This window comes from Oncorhynchus mykiss, chromosome 32 (assembly GCF_013265735.2).
Source record: "Oncorhynchus mykiss isolate Arlee chromosome 32, USDA_OmykA_1.1, whole genome shotgun sequence".
Classification (NCBI taxonomy): Eukaryota; Metazoa; Chordata; class Actinopteri; order Salmoniformes; family Salmonidae; genus Oncorhynchus; species Oncorhynchus mykiss.
The window spans coordinates 24,253,313-24,276,814 of record NC_050572.1 but is presented as its reverse complement, the minus strand read 5'-3'; the positions used below and the strand labels follow the sequence as shown (position 1 = coordinate 24,276,814).

At 44.9% G+C, this 23,502-nt stretch overlaps 1 protein-coding gene across 3 annotated transcripts in view; it reads left to right on the top strand.

Annotated features, from left to right (window-relative positions):
* The window catches only part of LOC110488148 (septin-7), a 43,893-nt gene extending 40,357 nt beyond the window's left edge, over positions 1 to 3,536 (top strand). For all 3 annotated transcript variants that reach the window (XM_036970685.1, XM_036970683.1, XM_036970684.1), the window contains 3 exons: positions 443 to 578; positions 1,497 to 1,642; positions 2,034 to 3,536. In XM_036970685.1, coding sequence (XP_036826580.1) covers positions 443 to 578; positions 1,497 to 1,642; positions 2,034 to 2,070 — 319 coding nt within the window. In that variant the 3' untranslated portion in view covers positions 2,071 to 3,536. The remainder of the gene's footprint in view (positions 1 to 442; positions 579 to 1,496; positions 1,643 to 2,033) is intronic.
* The last annotated feature ends 19,966 nt before the right edge of the window (positions 3,537 to 23,502 follow it).

The window sequence follows — 23,502 nt, the reverse complement described above, 5'->3', positions numbered from 1 at the left end:
GAAATAGATGATATCACTCTACGGCACTCTAGCCAACTGCCCAGTCTTCATTGAATACTTGTTGGCAGAATAGTCTCCAATAGTCTTCCTGGAAAATCGTATTTGTTGTCCTGTGAAGGGGCTCTTGCTTTCTTTGTGAGCTTCACTCAGTGTCCGTACCAGTAGAGCTTCACTCAGCGTCCGTATGGCGTTCACTAACTCTTGGCGTTCACTAACTCAGCGATGCAATGGCTTGGCTTTACTAACACAGACAGAAATGGCTATTGAATCGCTGGGTCTTCCTCTCCCATGTTCCTCCTCATCCTCCTCCAGGCACAAGTGTATGCAGGAGAGATCGTGACAGGAATTTCCACCCTGGCCCAAAGTCTGAGTTTGACTGCTCTGGGGTGCAAGGCTTTAGACTGATGGATGTTGTGTGTGTGCACATGCCTCAACCCTGCAGGAGTCCATTGGCCCAGATGGAGGAGGAGAGGAGGGAGCACGTGGCCAAGATGATGAAGATGGAGATGGAAATGGAACAGGTGTTTGAGATGAAGGTCAAGGAGAAGATCCAGAAGCTCAAAGACTCTGAGCAAGAGGTACAGGAACCTAACAGAACACCTTCACACCACTCAATCAAATCACTGAAATACTCTGTTTGTTCCCATGTTTATTTGTGTATTTTCCATAGAGCAATCTCACTAAAAAGACGCACCACCGTTTTGAATGGTTAAATTGATTTAATTAACAGAAAAGGAGATAATAGGCCTTATCTTACCTGACGTTAACACTACAAAATGCATCATTAGTAATTAAACATGGGTACAGTCCATAGAGGGCTTGAGCTGTCAATCAGAGGATGATTTAGAGACAGACAGGAAGCCCATCACTGCAGCTCCCAACACCCTCAGAATGGCTTCCAGTTTCTCATCAGAAAAGAGACACTGCTGGTCACTCCTCCCAATCCAAAGTGGCAGGTATTTTAGTGGTTAGAGTCTAGTGGTTAGAGCGTTGGGCCAGTAAGCGAAAGATTGCTGGATCGAATCCCCGAGCTGACAAGGTAAAAATCTGTTGTTCTGCCCCTGAACAAGGCAGCTAACCCACTGTTCCCCGGTAGGCCGTCATTGTAAGTAGGAATTTGTTCTTAAATGACTTGCCTAGTTAAATATCTGTTCAATTTAAAAGCCTTTCTCCTCTCATGCTGCATGATTCTGTCTAGGGTCTATCTCACTGTCGCTCTGTAAAAGAGAAACATACTCCTCTCCTCCGTGTACCAGTCAACCAGAAGGTTCTGCTCCTGCTCAGACGGGTGCTGGCTGTGTTCAAGGAGAATGGTCACATGTCTGAGCTGGGATGTCCAGTACTGCTCACACTGCCTGTCTCCAACAGACATGATGAAATGTTTTAATATGGTCATAGCTGTGATTACATCATACTCAGTCAAACACACACATACTGTATATGCACACACACACACGACTCCAGCATGCAAATGATGCAAATTGTCCTGTCTGCAGCTCCAGCGGCGCCACGAGCAGATGAAGAAGAACCTGGAGGCCCAGCACAAAGAGCTGGAGGAGAAGAGACGCCAGCTGGAGGATGAGAAGAACAACTGGGAGGCACAGCAGAGGGTGCTGGAGCAACAGAAACTAGACTCCTCCAGGTACAACACACTACTACAACATATACATTTCTATACAACAGCATTACATGGAGTCAACCATGAACAATTATTCAACCTATTTATGTGGTGTTGTATAATACAGTATTTATTTTTCTACTCCTCACCTCTTCCTGTACCTTCATAGAATATGATGGAATATTACTTAGTGTCCATTTGTTGAGAAACAGACTTGTCTCAATGGTTGGAGGAAAGGGCAGAGATCAAAACACACACCCTTTGAGACAATACACACCTGTTGAAAGTCAAACGGCACAGGGCTCAGCCAAAGTGCTCCTTGATATCACACACACCGCAGCCAATACTGTATATACAGCTCCTTATGAAGAGCTCTGCCTCTTAATTAACTTAGCTCTCTCTCTCGCCCCTACAGGACCTTGGAAAAGAACAAAAAAAAGAAGATATTTTAAAAGTATTGCAGGAGGACCACCATGTAACAATGTACTAGTTGCCAATTTACCAGCCTGGACCGTCAGTTTGCCTGTCGACCAACAACCTGTTACTGATACTGTATGTGTGACGGAGCAGCGTGGTCTGTCTGGGGGAAGTTGGTTCTAACTGGGGGATAGAGGGAGAGCGGCTCCTCCATTAAACTCAAACTCACTTTCAGACAGACTCAGTCCTGGAACATGCTATATCACTGTACTATTTCTACTTTTATCCCTCTTTTTTTATGTATAGATGTATTTTCTTCCTGAAGTGGGCACATTAGATGGTTGTACAATCATGTTTTGTGTTTCACAGTGTGACACACAGAAAAAGGATTTTAGAAAGGATTTTTTTTCACTTTAAACCCCAGAATGCCACAACTGTTTTTCTTTCACTTCCTTATTCTCTTTCTAGTTAGATGACCTTGGAGACAGACTGCACTGCTTATTCTCTTTCTAGTTAGATGACCTTGGAGACGGACTGCACTGCTTATTCTCTTTCTAGTTAGATGACCTTGGAGACAGACTGCACTGCTTATTCTCTTTCTAGTTAGATGACCTTGGAGACGGACTGCACTGCTTATTCTCTTTCTAGTTAGATGACCTTGGAGACAGACTGCACTGCTTATTCTCTTTCTAGTTAGATGACCTTGGAGACGGACTGCACTGCTTATTCTCTTTCTAGTTAGATGACCTTGGAGACTGACTGCACTGCTTATTCTCTTTCTAGTTAGATGGCCTTGGAGACGGACTGCACTGCTTATTCTCTTTCTAGTTAGATGACCTTGGAGACAGACTGCACTGCTTATTCTCTTTCTAGTTAGATGACCTTGGAGACGGACTGCACTGCTATGTTGTAGTGTTCTATTTAACGCCAAATGACCAAACAGCAGAGTAGGAAGCTACTCACCTCCAGCTACACACCTCAGGCATTTTGTTTTGAAACGATTTTGTTATTTAGTTGCCCCTTTTTTATTTTTGTAATCCTGATCCCAAAATGATATGCTCTTCCATCCCTTGTCATTTAAATGATCTAGCCATGGATGGCATATTTTTTTCTGTTTAAAATGTTTGGCTCTCTTATATTGGCCCTGCTACAGTAATCATTTGTTCATTATTGGTTTCATGTTTGTTTGCAGGCGTTTTCCAGTCTGGTCTTGGAGGTCTACTGTGCACACTGGATTTGACTCCAGCTGACACATAGTAGGCCCCCTTGACCACGGCTAGAGAACCCTGTTTTAGAAGACTGTGGGGAGGAATGCTTGGTTATTGTTGTTTACTTACAATTTCGAATAGCTGTAAATAAACAAGTCTATGTTGACTGTAATAAACAACTGTGGGGTTCCCTTCCCAAACATCACATTTAACTCTTCATGTACTGCATCTCTATTTTTATTTGTCTTTTGTTTTGTTTTTATAGTCCCGTAATAAACTTGTGATACAACCCAGCGTAGTTTTATTGAAGGTTTTTGTTAAAATGTAAGGGAATTATTGTGGTAAGATGTGGCTTAGCTCACCCTTGAGTCAAATTACAAGCCATAAACTGTCTTCTGAGATGTATTGTTCTTCTCACCAAGATGCACGCTATATTTCACCAGCAGGGGGCAGTCAATAACTACTGACTCCATCATATCCCAAACAGCAGGGATCATCAACTAAACTCAGCAAAAAAAGAAACTGCCCTTTTTCAGCACCTTGACTTCCAAAGATAATTCACAACAATCCAAATAACTTCACAGATCTTCATTGTAAAGGGTTTAAACACTGTTTCCCATGCTTGTTCAATGAACCATAAACAATTAACGACCGTTCCACAGGTGCATGTTAAGACACTAACAGCTCATAGATGGTAGGCAATTAAGGTCACAGTTATGAAAATGGAGGACACTAAAGAGGCCTTTCTACTGACTCTGGAAAAACACCAAAAGAAAGATGCCCAGGGTCCCTGCTCATCTGTGTGAACGTGCCTTAGGTATGCTGCAAGGAGGCATGACTGCAGATGTGGCCAGGGCAATAAATTGCAATGTCCGTACTGTGAGACGCCTAAGACAGCGCTACAGGACAGACAGCTGATCGTCCTCGCAGTGGCAGACCACGTGTAACAACACCTGCTCAGGATCGGTACATCTGAACATCACACCTGTGGGACAGGTACAGGATGGCAACAACAACTGTTCAAGTTACGCCATGAACGCACAATCCCTCCATCAGTGCTCAGACTGTCCGCAATAGGCTGGGAGGCTGGACCAAGGGCTTGTAGGCCTGTTGTAAGGCAGGTCCTCACGAGACATCACCGGCAACATCATCATCTATGGGCACAAACCCACCGTCACTGGACCAGACAGGACTGGCAAAAAGTGCTCTTCACTAACGAGTCGTGGTTTTGTCTCACCAGGGGTGATAGTCGGATTCCTGTTTATCGTCGAAGGAATGAGCGTTACACCGAGGCCTGTACTCTGGAGCGGGATCGATTTGGAGGTGGAGGGTCTGTCATGGTCTGGGGCGGTGTGTCACAGCATCATCGTCGGACTGAGCTTGTTATTGCAGGAAATCTCAATGCTGTGCGTTACAGGGAAGACATCCTCCTCCCTCATGTGGTACCCTTCCTGCAGGCTCATCCTGACATGACCCTCCAGCATGACAATGCCACCAGCCATACTGCTCGTTCTGTGCGCGATTTCCTGCAAGACGGGAATGTCAGTGTTCTGCCATGTCCAGCGAAGAGCCCGGATCTCAATCCCATTGAGCACGTCTGGGACCGGTTGGATCGGAGGGTGAGAGCTAGGGCCTTTCCCCCCAGAAATGTCCGGGAACTTGCAGGTGCCTTGGTGGAAGGTAACATCTCACAGCAAGAACTGGCAAATCTGGTGCAGTCCATGAGGAGGAGATGCACTGCAGTACTTAATGCAGCTGGTGGCCACACCAGATACTGACTGTTACTTCTGATTTTCACCCCCCCCCCCCCCTCCCCCCCTTTGTTCCGGGACACATTCCATTTCTGTTAGTCACATGTCTGTGGAACTTGTTCAGTTTATGTCTAAGTTGTTGAATCTTATGTTCATACAAATATTTGCACATGTTAAGTTTGCAGAAAATAAACGCAGTTGACACAGGACGTTTGTTTTTTTGCTGAGTTTAGATTCAGTCAAGTATAGAGAACCTCACTAAAATGATGCACTGTAATATCACAGTAACCACCAGCATTCATTAGCTAGCTAATAGCTCTCTCACGCACGGTCATCATAATATCAGCATGCTAAGTGTGTCTGTTAATGTTTTTTTAAAGATTTGACACAAATGAAGGCATGTAAGTGTCATTTCAGTTCTTCAAGAACACCTTGTTAGCTATGTTTCTATACTCTCCTCTGTTTTTCCCTCGTACAGATATCTGTGTTGTATAGAGATGCTGCTCTTTATTTGACACAAGAGGCCCCTACCAGGTCATGAAATAGATATCATTCTACGGCACTCTAGCAAACTGCCCAGAAGTCTTCATTGAATGCTTGTTGGTAGAATAGTCTCTAATAGTTGTCCTGTGTTTAGGCTCTTGCTTGTTTCGTGAGCTTCACTCAGCATCCGTACCAGTAGAGCTTGTTGGTGGCTTTGCTAACACATGCAGAAATGGCTATTGAATCGCTGGGTCTTCCACACCCAGGGCCTTCCCCTGCCCGTCCTCATCCTCCTCCAGGCATAAGTGTATGCAAGAGATCGTGACAGGAATTTCCACCCTGGCCCAAAGTCTGAGTTTGACTACTCTGGGGTGCAAGGCATTAAACTGATGGATGTGTGTGCACATGCCTAAACCCTGCAGGACTCCCCTGGCCAAGATCGAGGGAGCACGTGGCCAAGATGGAAATGGAACGGGTGTTTGAGATGAAGATCCAGAAGCTCAAAGACTGAGCAAGAGGTACAGGAACCTAACAGAACACCTTCACACCACTCAATCAAATCACTGAAATACTCTGTTTGTTCCCATGTTTATTTGTGTATTTTCCATAGAGCAATCTCACTAAAAAGACGCACCACCGTTTTGAATGGTTAAATTGATTTAATTAACAGAAAAAGAGATAATAGGCCTTATCTTCCCTGATGTTAACACTACAAAATGCATCATTCGTAATTAAACATGGGTACAGTCCATAGAGGGCTTGAGCTGTCAATCTCAGAGGATGATTTAGAGGCAGACAGGAAGCCCATCACTGCAGCTCCAACACCCTCAGAATGGCTTCCAGTTTCTCATCAGAAAAGAGACACTGCTGGTCACTCCGCCCAATCCAAAGTGGCAGGTATTTTAGTGGTTAGAGTCTAGTGGTTAGAGCGTTGGGCCAGTAAGCGAAAGATTGCTGGATCGAATCCCCGAGCTGACAAGGTAAAAATCTGTTGTTCTGCCCCTGAACAAGGCAGCTAACCCACTGTTCCCCGGTAGGCCGTCATTGTAAGTAGGGATTTGTTCTTAAATGCCTAGTTAAATAAAGGTTCAATTTAAAAGCCTTTCTCCCCTCATGCTGCATGATTCTGTCTAGGGTCTATCTCACTGTCGCTCTGTAAAAGAGAAACATACTCCACACACACACACACAAAGACACCGTCCCACACAGTCTCTCACACTCACAGTCTCACACACAAACATAGTCACACAGACACACAGTCACACACAGTCTCTCACACACACAGTATCACAGACACAGACACACACAAACACAGACACAGTCTCACACACAGAAAAACAAAACACACAGTTATCAGCTCTTTCATGATTTCAGAGAGGATTTTCTTTTTAAACCCCAGAAAGCAACACCACTGTTCTTCCTTCTTTCTTTTCACTTTCTATTTCTCTTTCTAGTTAGATGGCCTTGGAGACGGACTGCACTGCTTATTCTCTTTCTAGTTAGATGACCTTGGAGACGGACTGCACTGCTTATTCTCTTTCTAGTTAGATGACCTTGGAGACGGACTGCACTGCTTATTCTCTTTCTAGTTAGATGACCTTGGAGACGGACTGCACTGCTTATTCTCTTTCTAGTTAGATGACCTTGGAGACAGACTGCACTGCTATGTTGTTGTGTTCTATTTAACACCAAACGGTGGAGTAGGAAGCTACTCACCTCAGAGGTTTGTTTTGTAATGATTTAGGTTTTTCAGTTATTTAGTTGTCACTTTTATAAAAAAAAAATGTTTTACCTTCATACCAAACTGATATGCTCTTTCATCTCTGGCAATTTAAATGATCTAGCCATGGACCCCATTGTATAACTTCAGTCACATTAGAACGTTTCATTTATTATTATTTTGTCTGTTTTACATTTCTGGATCTCTTACATTGGCCCTGCTACAGTAATCGTTTGTTCGTTATTCGTTTCATGTTTCTTTGCAGGCATTTGCCAGTCTGGTCTTGGAGGTCTACTGTGCACACTGGATTTCACTCAACAACCAAGCATTCCTCCCCAGAAGACTGCGGGGAGGAATGCTTGGTTGTTGACTCAACCCGTTAACACAACCCTATTGTTGTTTACTTACAATTTCCAATGACTGTAAGTCTATGTTGACTGTAATAAACAACTGTTGTGTTCCCTTCCAAAACATCACATTTAACTCTGTTCATGTCCTGCATCTCTGTATTTTTTGTCGTTTTGTTTTTACAGTTAAAGTCAGAAGTTTACATACACCTTAGCCAAATACATTTAAACTCAGTTTTTCACAAATCCTGACATTTAATCCTAGTAAAAATTCCCTGTTTTAGGTCAGTTAAGATCACCACTTTATTTTAAGAATGTGAAATGTCAGAATAATAGTAGAGAGAATGATTTATTTCAGCTTTTATTTCTTTCATCACATTCCCAGTGGGTCAGAAGTTTACATACACTCAATTAGTATTTGGTAGCATTGCCTTTAAATTCTTTAACTTGGTTCAAACGTTTTGGGTAGCCTTCCACAAGCTTCCCACAATAAGTTGGGTGAATTTTGTCCCATTCCTCCTGACAGAGCTGGTGTAACTGAGTCAGGTTTGTAGGCCTCCTTGCTCTCACACGCTTTTTCAGTTCTGCCCACAAATGTTCTATAGGACAGAGGTCAGGGCTTTGTGATGGCCACTCCAATATCTTCACTTTGTTGTCCTTAATCCATTTTGTCACAACTTTGGAAGTATGCTTGGGGTCATTGTTCATTTGGAAGACCCATTTGCAACCAAGCTTTTTTGAGATGTTGTTTCAATATATCCACCTAATTTTCCAACCTCATGATGCCATCTATTTTGTGAAGTCCACCAGTCCCTTCTGCAGCAAGCACCCCCACAACATGATGCTGCCACCCCCGTGCTTCACGGTTGGGATGGTGTTCTTCGGCTTCCAAACTTCCCCCTTTTTCCCCAAACATAACGATGGTCATTATGGCCAAACAGTTCTATTTTTGTTTCAACAGACCAGAGGATTTTACTCCAAAAAGTACAATCTTTGTCCCCATATGCAGTTGCAAACCGTAGTCTGGCTTTTATATGGCGGTTTTGGAGCAGTGGTTTCTTCCTTGCTGAGCGGCCTTTCAGGTTATGTCGATATAGGACTCGTTTTACTGTGGATATAGATACTTTTGTACCTGTTTCCTCCAACATATTCACAAGGTCCTTTGCTGTTGTTCTGGGATTGATTTGCACTTTTCGCACCAAAGCATGTTCATCTCTAGGAGACAGAACGTGTCTCCTAGAATATTATTGTTTGTACAGATGAACGTGGTACCTTCAGGCATTTGGAAATTGCCCCCAAGGATGAACCAGACTTGTGGAGGTCTACAATTTTTTTGCTGAGATCTTGGCTGATGTCTTTTGATTTTCCCATGATGTCAAGCGAAGAGGCACTGAGTTTGAAGGTAGGCCTTGAAATACATCCACAGGTACACCTCCAATTGACTCAAATTATGTCAATTAGCCTATCAGAAGCTTCGAAAGTCATGACATCATTTTCTGGAATTTTCCAAGCTGTTTAAAGGCACAGTCAATTTAGTGCATGTAAACTTCTGACCCACTGGAATTGTGATACAGTGAATTATGACTGTAAACAATTGTTGGAAAAATTACTTATGTCATCCACAAAGTAGATATCCTAACCAACTTGCAAAAACTGTAGTTTGTTAACAATACATTTGTGGGGTGGTTGAAAAACAAGTTTTAATAACTCCAACCTAAGTCTATGTAAACTTCCGACTTCAACTGTATAGTCACATAATAAACTTGTGATGATTCAACCCGTTTTTGTTAAAAAGGTTTTGGTTAAGATGGAAGGGGATTACTTTGGTAAGATGAGGCTTAGCTCAAGCCATAAACTGTCTTCTGAAATTCATTGTCCTCCTCACCAAGATGTACGCTATATTTCACCAGCAGGGGCAGTCAATAACTACTGACTCCGTCATATCCCAAATAGCAGGGATCATCAACTCGATTCAGTCATTGGATGATTTTGTTTCTTGAGCAAATGGTCTGGGAGCCAGAACATAATTACAAATAATTTGTAGGATTGTAAATTGACCACAAGAACCCAATTTATATAGCCCTTCGTACATCAGCTGTACAGAAACCCAGCCTAAAACCCCAAACAGCAAGCAATGTAGGTGTTGAAGCACGTTGGCTAGGAAAAACTCCCTAGAAAGGCCAAAACCTAGGAAGAAACCTAGAGAGGAACCAGGCTATGAGGAGTAACCAGTCCTCTTCTGGCTGTGCCGGGTGGAGATTATAACAGAACATGGCCAAGATGTTCGAATGTTCATAAATGACCAGCATGGTCAAATAATAGGTCTGGCGCAGTGGTTAAGGGCGCTGTACTGCAGCGCCAGCTGTGCCATCAGAGACCCTGGGTTCGCGCCCAGGCTCTGTCGTAACCGGCCGCGACCGGGAGGTCTGTTGGGCGATGCACAATTGGCCTAGCGTCGTCCGGGTTAGGGAGGGCTTGGTCGGTAGGGATGTCCTTGTTTCATCGCACACCAGCGACTCCTGTGGAGGGCCGGGCGCAGTGCGCGCTAACCAAGGTTGACAGGTGCACGGTGTTTCCGCCGACACATTGGTGCGGCTGGCATCCGGGTTGGATGTGCGCTGTGTTAAGAAGCAATGCGGCTAGGTTGGGTTGTGTATCGGAGGACGCATGACTTTCAACCAACGAGCCCGTACGGGAGTTGTAGCGATGAGACACGATAGTAGCTACTACAACAATTGGACACTACGAAATTGGGGAGAAAAAGGGCTAAAAAAATAAAAAATAATAATAGGTCTGGGACAGGTAGCACGTCCAGTGAACAGGTCAGGATTCCATAGCGGCAGGTAGAACAGTTGAAACTGGAGCAGCAGCATGGCCAGGTGGACTGGGGACAGCAAAGAGTCATCTTGCCAGGTAGTCCTGGGGCATGGTCCTAGGGCTCAGGTCCTCCGAGAGAAAGAAAGAGAATTAGAGAGAGCATACTTCAATTCACACAGACAAGAGAAGACAAGAGAAGTACTCCAGATATAACAAACTGACCCTAGCCCCCTGACACATAAAGTACTGCAGCATAAATACTGGAGTACAGGAGGGGTCAGGAGACACTGTGGCCCCATCCGATGATACCCCCGGACAGGGCCAAACAGGAAGGATATAACCCCACCAAAGCACAGCTCCCACTAGAGGGATATCTTCAACCACCAACTTACCATCCTGAGACAAGGCCGAGTATAGCCCACAAAGATCTCCGCCACGGCACAACCCAAGGGGGGCGCCAACCCAGACAGGAAGATCACATCAGTGACTCAACCCACTCAAGTGACGCACCCCTCCTAGGGACGGCATGAAAGAGCACCAGTAAGCCAGTGACTCAGCCCCTGTAATAGGGTTAGAGGCAGAGAATCCCAGTGGAAAGAGGGGAACCGGCCAGGCAGAGACAGGAAGGGCTGTTCGTTGCTCCAGAGTTTCTCAAAGGTTGAGACCGAGTTTGTGTCTCTCACATGGGTAGGCAGACCATTCCATAAAAATGGAGCTCTATAGGAGAAAGCCCTGCCTTCAGCTGTTTGCTTAGAAATTCTAGGGACAATTAGGAGGCCTGTGTCTTGTCCTGTGTCTTGTGACCGTAGCGTATATGTAGGTGACTGCAGGATTGATATTCTCCCAGGTACCACTACACCCCGGGGATGACTGTACTCTCTGTCGGGTCCGGAGACCAAGGCTATGGAGACCTACATTGAGGACTCCCTAGCTGCTGGGTTCATTTGTCCTTCTGCCTCCCCTGCCGGCGCAGGGTTCTTCTTTGTGGAAAAGGACAAAACCCTGTGCCCGTGCATCGACTACTGAGGTCTCAACGACATCACGGTGAAGAACCGCTACCCGCTACCTCTCATCTCCTTCGAGCCGCTCCAGGGGGCCACCGTGTTCTCCAAGCTGGACCTACGGAACTCCTACCACCTGGTGCGGATACGGGAAGTGGACGAGTGGAAGACTGCCTTCAACCCGGCCAGCAGCCACTACAAGTACCTGGTCATGCCCTTGACCTTACTCGCCCCTACTCTGTTTCAGGCTCTGGTTAATTATGTTCTCCGTGACACGTTGAAACTGTTCGTCATCGTCTACCTCAATGACATCCTCATCTTCTCCTGCCTTACCCAAGAACACATGCTCTACATCTCGACAGGTTCTCCCACACCTCCTGGAGAACCAGCTTTTTGTAAAAGCAGAGAAGTGCGAATTCCATCGCTCCACTATCCCCTTTTTGGATTACATCATTGCTGCAGGGAGCGTACAGATGGATCCTGGGAAGGTGAGAGCGATGGTGGATTGGCCCCAGCCTACGTCCAGAGTACAGCTGCAGCGTTTCCTGGATTTCGCCAACTTTTATCACCTGGCTTTCCCCCCTGTCTGCCCTCAACTCTCCCAAGGTTCCATTCACGTGGTCCCCAGCTGCTCACCGGGTGTTCCGGGAGCTTAAATACCGCTTCAAACAGCTCCCATCTTATTTCATCCTGACCGTCCCGCCAGTTTGTGGTGGAGGCCGATGCTTCAGATGCGCCTCAACGCCACAGAGAGGAACTACAATGTGGGGAATCGGGAGCTTCTCACAGTAAAGATGGAGGAGTGGAGGCACTGGCTGGAGTGAGTGTAACATCCATTCATTGTGTGGCCCAACCACAAGAACCTGGAATATCTCCGCACCGCCAAGCGCCTCAATTCCAGGCAGGCTAGGTGGGCCCTACTGTTCACTCGGTTCAATTTCTCCCTCTCTTACTGGCCGGGATCCAAGAATGTCAAGCTGGAAGTGCTGTCATGGTGGTATAGCCCCACGACTACTATCCCAGAACCTGAGACCATCCTTCCCAACTTGTGCCTGGCGACGGAACTCAGCTGGGGAATAGGGAAGCAGGTTCGGGAGGCACAGGGTTCCCAGCCAAACCCGAGGGAGTCCAGATAACCGGATGTTCGTGCCTGACGCGAACCGCTCCGCGGACTCCTCCAGGCTGAGTTCCGGGCTCTCCGCATTTGTCGCCTCTTGCTCAGAACAAGACTCCTCGGCAAGCTCTGGCTGGTCTCCTCCAACCTCTGCCAGTCCCTCACCATCCGTGGTCTCACATCTCCCTGGACTTTAACACGGACCCCCCCCCCCCCCCCCCCCCCCCCCCGTCTGATGGCAACACCGCCATCCTGACCGTTGTGGATCAGTTTTCCAAAGCCGCTCACCTCATTCCTCTCCCCAAGCTACCCTCTGCCAAAGAGACGGCCCATCTCATGGTGCAGCACGCCTTCCAGATCCATGGACTGCCAGTTGACATGGTCTCCAACCGAGGTCCTCAGTTCTCGTCCCAGTTCTGGAAGGTGTTCTGCACCCTCATTGGGTCATTGGCCAGCCTGTCCTCGGCCAGCCTGTCCAACGGCCAGTTGGAGTGAGCCAACCAGGACCTAGAGACTACTCTGCGCTTTCTGGTCTCCGCCTGTTCTCCGCCAACCCCACCACCTGGAGCCAACAGCTTGTGTGGGTTGAATACGTCCGCAACATCCTTCCCTGCTCTGCCACGGGCCTATCACCTTTTGAGTGTTCGCTGGGGTATCAGCCTCCACTCTATCCTGAGCAGGAAGAAGAGGTCGGCATACCATCTGCCCAGATGTTTGTCCTCCGCCGTCGTCATACCTGGAGGAGAGCCCGGTAAGCCCTCCTCAAGACCACCTCCAGGTATCGACGACAAGCAGATCGCCACGGACCCTGACTCCCCGGTATCATCTCGGGCAGAAGGTATGACTGTCCACCCGGGATCTGCCCTTCCGGGTGGATTCCCACAAACTTTCCTCCCGGTTTATCGGCCCGTTTCCCATCTCCAAACTTATTACCCCCTCTGCTGTTCATCTTCTGTTGCCCCGTACCCTTCATATACATCCCACCTTTCATGTGCCCAGAGTTAAACCCATGTCTCACATCCCTTTGTCTCCTTCCCCCACCTCACTAGATTATTGACCCCTGCCTGCCTTGACCCTGAGACTGCCTGCCGTTCTGGACCCTTTGCACCTTCTATGGATTACTGACCACTGCCTGCCTTTGACCTGTCTTTGCCTGCGCCTGTATTAGAAATAAATGTTTGTTTCCTAGACACTGTCTGTATCTGGGTCATGCCTGAAACGTGATATCTCTATTATGCGTGAGAATACTTTAACAGATTTCCAAAGTTGTAATCACTTGGAGCTGATTTCCTGGTGTTTTTAACTGTCCAGTTTGGGAACCCTGCCATACAGTCATAGGTCATATCTCAGGAGTTTCCAGGCTATGCTTCTGTCCTTGAACATGCATCTCTTTAGACTTCAGTACCTGATCATCTCATCATGGTGTACTCCAAACCTGAATCCTGCAGACTAGAGAAATGCACTCAGATTTTGCATGAGTCCATTGGGTAGATCGCTGATTATGTTTGATGACTTTTACCCACATCAGGTGAAAGAGACTAAAGGTAAAAGTAGATAGTCTCTCGTTTAATGTAAGTGGCAAACAGAAATTCCTTGGTTGAGGAAATATAATGCTTAGTTAGCACAAAAACAAATTGACCAACAAGCTGAAATAAGTTGACTTGTACTATTTTCTTTTCTCATTGTCCAAATTCCTATTTATTTATTTATTTTATTTCACCTTTATTTAACCAAGTAGGCCAGTTAAAGAACAAGTTCTCATTTACAATTGCGACATGGCCAAGATAAAGCAAAGCAGTGCAACACAAACAACAACACAGAGTTACACATGTAATAAACAAATGTAAAGTCAATAACACAATAGAAAAATCTATATACGGTGTGTGCAAATGAGGTAAGATTAGGGAGGTAAGGCAATAAATAGGCCATGGTGGCGAAATAATTACAATTTAGCAATTAAACACTGGAGTAATAGATGTGCAGAAGATGAATGTGCAAGTAGAGATACTGGGGTACAAAGGAAAATAAAAACAATATGGGGATGAGGTAGGTAGTTGGATGGGCTATTTACATATGGGCTGTGTACAGGTGCAATGATCTGTGAGCTGCTCTGACAGCTGATGCTTAAAGTTAGTGAGGGAAATATGAGTCTCCAGCGAAAGTGATTTTTGCAATTCGTTCCAGTCATTGGCAGCAGAGAACTGTAAGGAAAGGCAGCCAAAGGAGGAATTGGCTTTGGGGGTGACCAGTGAAATATACCTGCTGGAGCGTGTGCTACGGGTGGGTGCTGCTATGGTGACCAGTGAGCTGAGATAAGGGGCTTTACCTAGCAAAGACTTATAGATGACCTGGAGCCAGTGGGTTTAGCGATGAATATGTAGCAAGGGCCAGCCAACGAGAGCATACAGGTCGCAGTGGTGGTTAGTATATGGGGCTGTGGTGACAAAACGGATGGCACTGTGATAGACTGCATCCAATTAGCTGAGTAGAGTGTTGAAGGCTATTTTGTAAATGACATCGCCGAAGTCGAGGATTGGTAAAATAGTCCGTTTTGCAAGGGTATATTTGGCAGCATGAGTGAAGGATGCTTTGTTGCAACATAGGCAGCCAATTCTAGATTTAATTTTGGATTGGAGATGCTTATTTTGAGTCTGGAAGGAGAGTTTACAGTCTAACCAGACACTTAGGTATTTGTAATTGTCCAGAACCGTCCAGAGTAGTGATGCTGGACGGGCGGGAGGGTGCGGGCAGCGATCGGTTGAAGAGCATGCATTTAGTTTTACTTGCATTTAAGAGCAGTTGGAGGCCACAGAAGGAGAGTTGTTTGGCATTGAAGCTTGTCTGGAGGTTAGTTAACACAGTGTCCAAAGAACACAGTATAGTTTACTTTTTCCTGTTTGTACTTTTTTCTTTCCGTGTTATTCAAACAAAAAGGGTCCCTTTGGACTCCCCACTGCTGTGTGGAACTCACACACACTGCCCCAGCCACCCTAGAATCACGCCATAGCACCTCTGTCAGCCGGCTATGTTTGCCGACCTTTCTACTTGCTGATTGGTCAAGGGTTTTACCTGGTCATCCAGGTGATTGGTGCCTTGACCAATCTGAACAGACCAGTCTAAAGGTCCAATGTTTCAGCCCCCCTAGTGTGGTATTGACTGACCATTCGTGGAGACAGGGATGTAGGCCACGCATTGGACTGTCTCCCAATATTGTCTCCCGCAAAGAAAAAGTTAACTGATACCCCTGGCAATTATAACTCTGTTCTGTAAAGTATATTCTGTTGTGTATTTGCTGTTAATTTCTGACTGAACAATGTAAAGCTAATGCAAAACAACTTTTGTTCATATCTAAATATCATCTTGGTCGTCTAAATAAACTTCGGAACCGTCCAGTTAAGATGATTTTGAGACCAAATAATTGGTAAGACTTCGCTTGACTTTTTTCCCTGCCAAGAACTTTCCCTGAAAGTTGGTTTCTTAAGTCCTTTGTTGTAATACATTTTTTACTGTCGTTTTTTTTCATCATAATTACTTGGACTAAGAAAATGCACTTTATGACACTTAAGAAGCATTATGACCATCAGAATCACATAAGCCACCCAGGCCTATCACGTACATGGCCTTATGTCAGTCATCAGTCAAAAAGAGGGTGTTTTGTCCTAATCCTGAAATCTGCTCCTGCATTCATCCCAGTCATCAGAAGCACAGCAGTGAGGTAGCTGCATGCCTGACATCAATGTGTGCACAATTACAATGATCATTTAATATGGTCCATTTCTGAAAATGCTATGTAACATAAACATACTACTGACCAGTAGGCTATGGTGTAATGGAATGTTTTGCCTTGTGTGGTAGGTTTTAAACTCTTATGTAGGTGTCAAAACCAGCCATAGAATAACGCCATGTTGTCACAACAACTATAAATACATGTGTCATGACAGTTATGTCAGCTGTAGAAATATCAAATCAAATCAAGTGAAATGCTTGTATTATGATACAGTTATGACGTGTCATAATAACGTGTTATGACTCTGGGTGTCAAGTAAAGCGTTACCAAAGTGAATTATTGTAAAAGATACGATGGTGATCTAGGAATTAGCTGATCGTAATAGTTAAGCAGTAAAAGCCTGCCAATAGAAATTGGGTCTACTGTTGACCGACACCCTTTGACACAGAAAGCTGTGTTGGCATTGGTCCTTGGTGTTTGTCTGTCGACCACATCATCCCAGCCAAGTCAAACTGGACAAAGGTCAAGGTTCACATCCTGCTGGCCCTGTGCTCAGTCAGCACCCATGGAACCATGCAGTCCAGAATGAACGTCCCTACAAACCAGGTTTTAGTCATTTATATTGAACTGAGGATAATAGCCAATTACTCCACTCAAAGTAATTGCATAAAAGTTCAGTTCGGCGTAGTGCATTTTGATCACACACACATACTGTGTTGACCTGCCAGGGAGCAATGAAGAAACTGAAAAAGATATCTTCCTCAGCTTTTCTATCATCTCTGTGTATTGTCACTTTGAGGCCTGCCTCAGTTGTGGGCTTTCTCTAGACACTGTATGCGTCTCTGTCACGTTGGTATAAATGATTTGGAGACAGGCGCAGGAATACATAATCCGGGGTTTTAATACACCCAAAACAAACATGTATACAAAACACTGGGATGTACCCAAACAAAAGAGCGAGGGTCAACCTCGTAGAACGCCACGGGACCCGTAATACACAATGCACAAAACACGCAACACAGGCTGAGACAACGCATAGGTACTCACGCCAACAACAGACATGGGAACAATAATCGACAGTCCAATGGGGAAACAAAGAGCACATTTATACAAATACAATCAGTGAGGAATTGGAACCAGGTGTGCGTAATGACACAGTTCAGTGCAGCCTAGAAGGCCGGTGATGTCGACCTCCGGAACTGGTGAACAGAATGAGCAGCAATACTGGGGGGGATCTGTGACTGTCTCTATCCGTCCACTTAGGTATAAGGATCCCTGACTAATTACAGTGCCCTATTCAGCTCTATGCCTCAGTGGAGTGGTTGCTAATGCTAAACCACTGGCATCAGCAGTCTCTTGCTGCCTGGTCCATGGGAAACTGGATCCAATCTTGTTACATAACACTGTACGGCACTCCGATCTCAATCGCTGTCCACAGCTCTCGGTGCCTTTCTCTAGTCTATCACCCCCGAGACCTCCATTTTGCCAAATACAGTTCCATAGCTGGTGAAACACAGGGGCTCTTGCTAAATGCAGTCCCCCGACTTGGCTTGCACAGTCTGTTCTGCTTAATAGCTCGTTTTGACAATGACCTCCTTTGATTTTTTTTAGAGCTCTGTGTGTGGTGTGCTGGAGTGGGTCCAAGCAGACAGACAACAGAGGGAGAAGAATTGCTGCTGCGCTGTCAGCAAGTTTAAGCTCTTTTCTCTGTGTTCCCATGGCTTGAACAAGGCAACACATAAACACACACTTGCTGTTCCACACACACAGGCAGTACACGCACACATTTGCAAGGGGGCGTGCTGTGGGATTATTTGAGATACTCTTTGAAGAGGTAGGGTCTCGGATGCTTTCTGAAGATGGGCAGGGACTCTGCTGTGCTAGCTTCAGGGGCAAGTTTTGAAGGCTGAGCGGGAGCTGCCCTCCCTCCAGGGTGGGAGGGCCAAGAGACCAAAGGTGGCAGAACAGAGTACTCCAGTTTGGGTGTAGGGTTTGAGCATAGCCTAAAAGTAGGAAGGGGCAGTTCTTCTTTTTATTTATTTTACCTTTATTTAACTAGGCAAGTCAGTTAAGAACAAATTCTTATTTTCAATGACGGCCTAGGAACAGTGGGTTAACTGCCTTGTTCAGGGCCAGAAGGACAGATTTTTACCTTGTCAGCTCAGGGATTTGATCTTGCAACCTTTCGGTTACTAGTCCAATGCTTTAACCGCTAGGCTACCTGCTTGCTGGCTCCGTAGGCAAGCTCTGTGGTCTTGTAGTGGATGCGAGCTTCGATTGGAAGCCAGTGGAGTGTGTGGAGGAGCGGGGTGACATGGGAGAACTTGGTTGAACCCCAGGTGAACTGCGGCATTCTGGGTAAGTTGCAATGGTTTGATGGCACAAGCAGGGAGCCCAGCCAACACACACGGTGCACTCGCTTAGTGTGCCACACTCACTCTCTCTATTTATCTCTCTCTTGTTGTGCCATGCAGTATGGTTGCAGAGCAGTACGTTGGTCTCTGGACCCACTAAGGGATCAGGGGCCAGATTCTATTCTATTCTGTCTGTGTGTCTGCATCGTTTCACCACATGTGGTCTCTGCCACCATGGAGACTGGCCTTTTGTTAGCCAGAATCCCATTACGTCATTGAACCAGACTATGTTTGTGTCTGTGTGTCTTTGTGCATCTCTGTCTGCGTTTACAGAAGAAGCCCAATTCTGATATTTTTTCCACTAATTGGTCTTTTGAACAATCAAATCAACTCTGAAAAAGATCTGATGTGATTGGTCTAAAGACCGATTAATGAAAAAAGATATCAGAATTGTGCTGCCTGTGTAAACGCAACTTAAGTAAAAAGGAAAAAATGGCTCCTTTTGGGTTCCATCTTGAGCCCTCTGTGTAAAAGGTTCTGCATGGAAGCAAAAGGGTTCTACCGAGAACCAAAAAGGGTTCTCCAAACCTGTACATGTTCTAGATACCTATATCCAAAGCCACTTACAGTTGGTGAGGGCATACATGTTTTGTATGTGATCCCTGTGGGAATTGAACCCACTACCTTGGCAGTGCTAGCACCAGTCTTGCCAACTGTGACACACTTCGTCTACTTGTCTGTGTCCACATGGGCAAGTCAGTTTTAGTGGTTATATGATCAGAGTAACTGAGAGAAGTTGGTTAGGAGTTAAGAAGACAAGATGTTGGTTGTCCTCTGGTCACACTCCAGCTCCATGCTCTGTAGACCAACCTCCAATTCTCTCTCTGCAGGTCAAGTGGGGCCAGGAGCCTTGGCTACCACAACTATAGGATTAGTAAGTCAATATTGGCAAAGAAGTGGAATGGAACAGAGCACAGGGTTACTGGCAGAGGAAGATGGCACCTCGATATCTGTCTGTTCATCTAAATCTCCTCAGATATTTTTGACTGAGTTTACTTTGTTTGTTTTGGATTATCCAACATTACCAAACTGTTTTGGTACATCTTGTTTTGTGGTTTTATCATCTGCAGACATACAGACATACCTGTTGTTGTTTTCTCAGTGATTCTGACGTTGGTATTGCGTAATGAGAGCAGTGTTGAAGTGAATGTGCAAGTGTTCTGACTTTGAGCCATTTCATGAAACACTCTGATGCTATATAAAGAGGTGTGATGGGAACACTGCAAGCATGACTTTCCCCATCAGTACTGGTGGGGGTACTGTACTGGTGTAGGCTGCATGGCGATCAGATAGCTTCCTGTCTACAGCTTCCTGGTTTATGCTAGGTAGATTCCTGGGCAGGGGTGGCCTAGATTTGATGAATCAGGTGTATTTAGAGCAGGGCTAGAGCAAAAGTCTGCATGCACAGTTCCAAAAGGGAAGTCCGCTGCTTTGTTATGCTGAACCCACACAACATAACGTCCACAATGCTTTTAATTAAGACTCATAGCATTCTAACAAAACAAAATAATCAAATAAACTGTTGCACAGCTCTGTTACATACAGTGGGGCAAAAAAGTATTTAGTCAGCCACCAATTGTGCAAGTTCTCCCACTTAAAAAGATGAGAGAGGCCTGTAATTTTCATCATAGGTACACTTCAACAAAATGAAAATCAGATTGTAGGATTTTTAATTAATTTATTTGCAAATTATGGTGGAAAATAAGTATTCGGTCTCCTACAAACAAGCAAGATTTCTGGCTCTCACAGACCTGTAACTTCTTCTTTAAGAGGCTCCTCTGTCCTCCACTCATTACCTGTATTAATGGCACCTGTTTGAACTTGTTATCAGTATAAAAGACACCACAACCTCAAACAGTCACACTCCAAACTCCACTATGGCCAAGACCAAAGAGCTGTCAAAGGACACTAGAAACAAAATTGTAGACCTGCACCAGGCTAGGAAGACTGAATCTGCAATAGGTAAGCAGCTTGGTTTGAAGAAATCAACTGTGGGGGCAATTATTAGGAAATGGAAGACATACAAGACCACTGATAATCTCCCTCGATCTGGAGCTCCACGCAAGATCTCACCCCGTGGGGTCAAAATGATCACAAGAACGGTGAGCAAAAATCCCAGAACCACACGGGGGGACCTAGTGAATGACTTGCAGAGAGCTGGGACCAAAGTAACAAAGCCTACCATCAGTAACACACTACGCCGCCAGGGACTCAAATCCTGCAGTGCCAGACGTGTCCCCCTGCTTAAGCCAGTACATGTCCAGGCCCGTCTGAAGTTTGCTAGAGAGCATTTGGATGATCCAGAAGAAGATTGGGAGAATGTCATATGGTCAGATGAAACCAAAATACTTGTTGTGTTTGGAGGACAAAGAATGCTGAGTTGCATCCAAAGAACACCATACCTACTGTGAAGCATGGGGGTGGAAACATCATGCTGTTTTTCTGCAAAGGGACCAGGTTGACTGATCCGTGTAAAGGAAAGAATGAATGGGGCCATGTATCGTGAGATTTTAGTGAAAACCTACTTCCATCAGCAAGGGTATTGAAGATGAAACGTAGCTGGGTCTTTCAGCATGACAATGATCCCAAACACACCGCCCGGGCAACGAAGGAGTGGCTTCGTAAGAAGCATTTCAAGGTCCTGGAGTGGCCTAGCCAGTCTCTAGATCTCAACCCCATAGAAAATCTTTGGAGGGAGTTGAAAGTCCGTGTTGCCCAGCAACAGCCCCAAAACATCACTGCTCTAGAGGAGATCTGCATGGAGGAATGGACCAAAATACCAGCAACAGTGTGTGAAAACCTTGTGAAGACTTACAGAAAACGTTTGACCTCTGTCATTGCCAACAAAGGGTATATAACAAAGTATTGAGATAAACTTTTGTTATTGACCAAATACTTATTTTCCACCATAATTTGCAAATAAATTCATTAAAATCCTACAATGTGATTTTCTGGATTTTTTTTCCCTCATTTTGTCTGTCATAGTTGAAGTATACCTATGATGAAAATTACAGGCCTCTCTCATCTTTTTAAGTGGGAGAACTTGCACAATTGGAGGCTGACTAAATACTCGATCACCAACTTTATGTCGCTAGAGATGAAATCCAACATAATCCAACATAATCTCATTTTGGCTCATCTAAAATGCAAATTAGATGCTAATCAAATCCGAGGAGAAAAAAAACTGTAGAGAGACAGAATGGTATTACTTAGCCTGGCAGAGAGAGAGAGAGAGAGAGAGAGAGAGAGAGAGAGAGAGAGAGAGAGAGAGAGAGAGAGAGAGAGAGAGAGAGAGAGAGAGAGAGAGAGAGAAGAGAGAGAGAGAGAGAGAGAGAGAGAGAGAGAGAGAGAGAGAGAGAGAGAGAGAGAGAGAGAGAGAGAGAGAGAGAGAGAGAGAGAGAGAGAGAGAGAGAGAGAGAGAGAGAGAGAGAGAGAGAGAGAGAGAGAGAGAGAGAGAGAGAGAGAGAGAGAGAGAGAGAGAGAGAGAGAGAGAGAGAGAGAGAGAGAGAGAGAGAGAGAGAGAGAGAGAGAGAGAGAGAGAGAGAGAGAGAGAGAGAGAGAGAGAGAGAGAGAGAGAGAGAGAGAGAGAGAGAGAGAGAGAGAGAGAGAGAGAGAGAGAGAGAGAGAGAGAGAGAGAAGAAAAAAAAAAAAAACCTGGTGGCTGTGGGCTATATGAAACTTTGAAATACCAATGTATATGATATCCCTGAAGTGCCCGCATATCTGTGTATTCATTTGACTGAAAATAAATTAAGTGATGTAACATTATTTGAAATGCAAAACTGAGAACATGTAGGGGCCTCTGTGAACAACATGGAGATATGTTTGAGTATTATTGGCTATTAAGTGGCTGTGTGTAAAAAGTAATGTTACACATATTATATTGAACAAAAATATGAACAACAATTTCAAAGATTTTGTTCAAATTAAACTTTTTTTGTCACATGCACCGAACAAGTGTAGACCTTACTGGGAAATGCTTACTTACCGGCCCTGAACCAACAATGCAGTTCAAAGAAGTGTTAAGATAATATTTACCAAACAAACTAAAGTAAAAAATTATTAAAAAGCAACACTCTAAAATAACAATAACGAGGCTATATACAGGGGGCACCGGTACCGAGTCAGTGCGCAGGGGTACAGGTTAGTTGAGGCAATTTGTACATGTAGGTCGGGGTACAGTGACTATGCATAGATAATAAACAACAAGTAGCAGCAGTGTACAAAACAAATGGGGGGGGTCAATGTAAATAGTTACAGTTCATATAAGGAAATCAGTCAAATCAGGCCTGGGATGGCATAGGCCCACCCACTTGGGAGTCAGGCCCACCCAATGGGGAACTAGGCCCAGCCAATCAGAATTTGTTTTCCCACAAAAGGGCTTTATTATAGACAGAAATACTCCTAATCGCTTCTTTAGTAAAATAGAAAAGAGGATAAGGTGAAAAAAGCTGCCTATTTAACTGAAATAAATCCTGTGTACCCACTTATGTAACCTTCTGACCCTCTTCAGAGGTGTCAAACAGAGACCAACAGATTAGGAGATTGAATCGAAAATCTAATTTTAGGGTTTTGATGTGGAGTTTTTTTATAACCTGTTGATTAAGTAATATTCCTTATAACACATACAATGGACTACACCTATCCACAGTTGATTAATCCTTTTGTTAAAAAAAAAAAAGTATGCAAGTGAAAGTAGGCTAGTTTGAACTATTAGGCTACGTTTTACATGTGATAGCCTGAATAGAGATATAACATTTTGACAGCTCTTCTCTCTTTAGACTGTAACCATTTTGATTTAAGCATGTGTTTTAATAATGTACTCTGCATCAGATCTGAAGTCATCTTCAGAGTAGAACACGTGGACAGAAAAAACGGAGTCGTC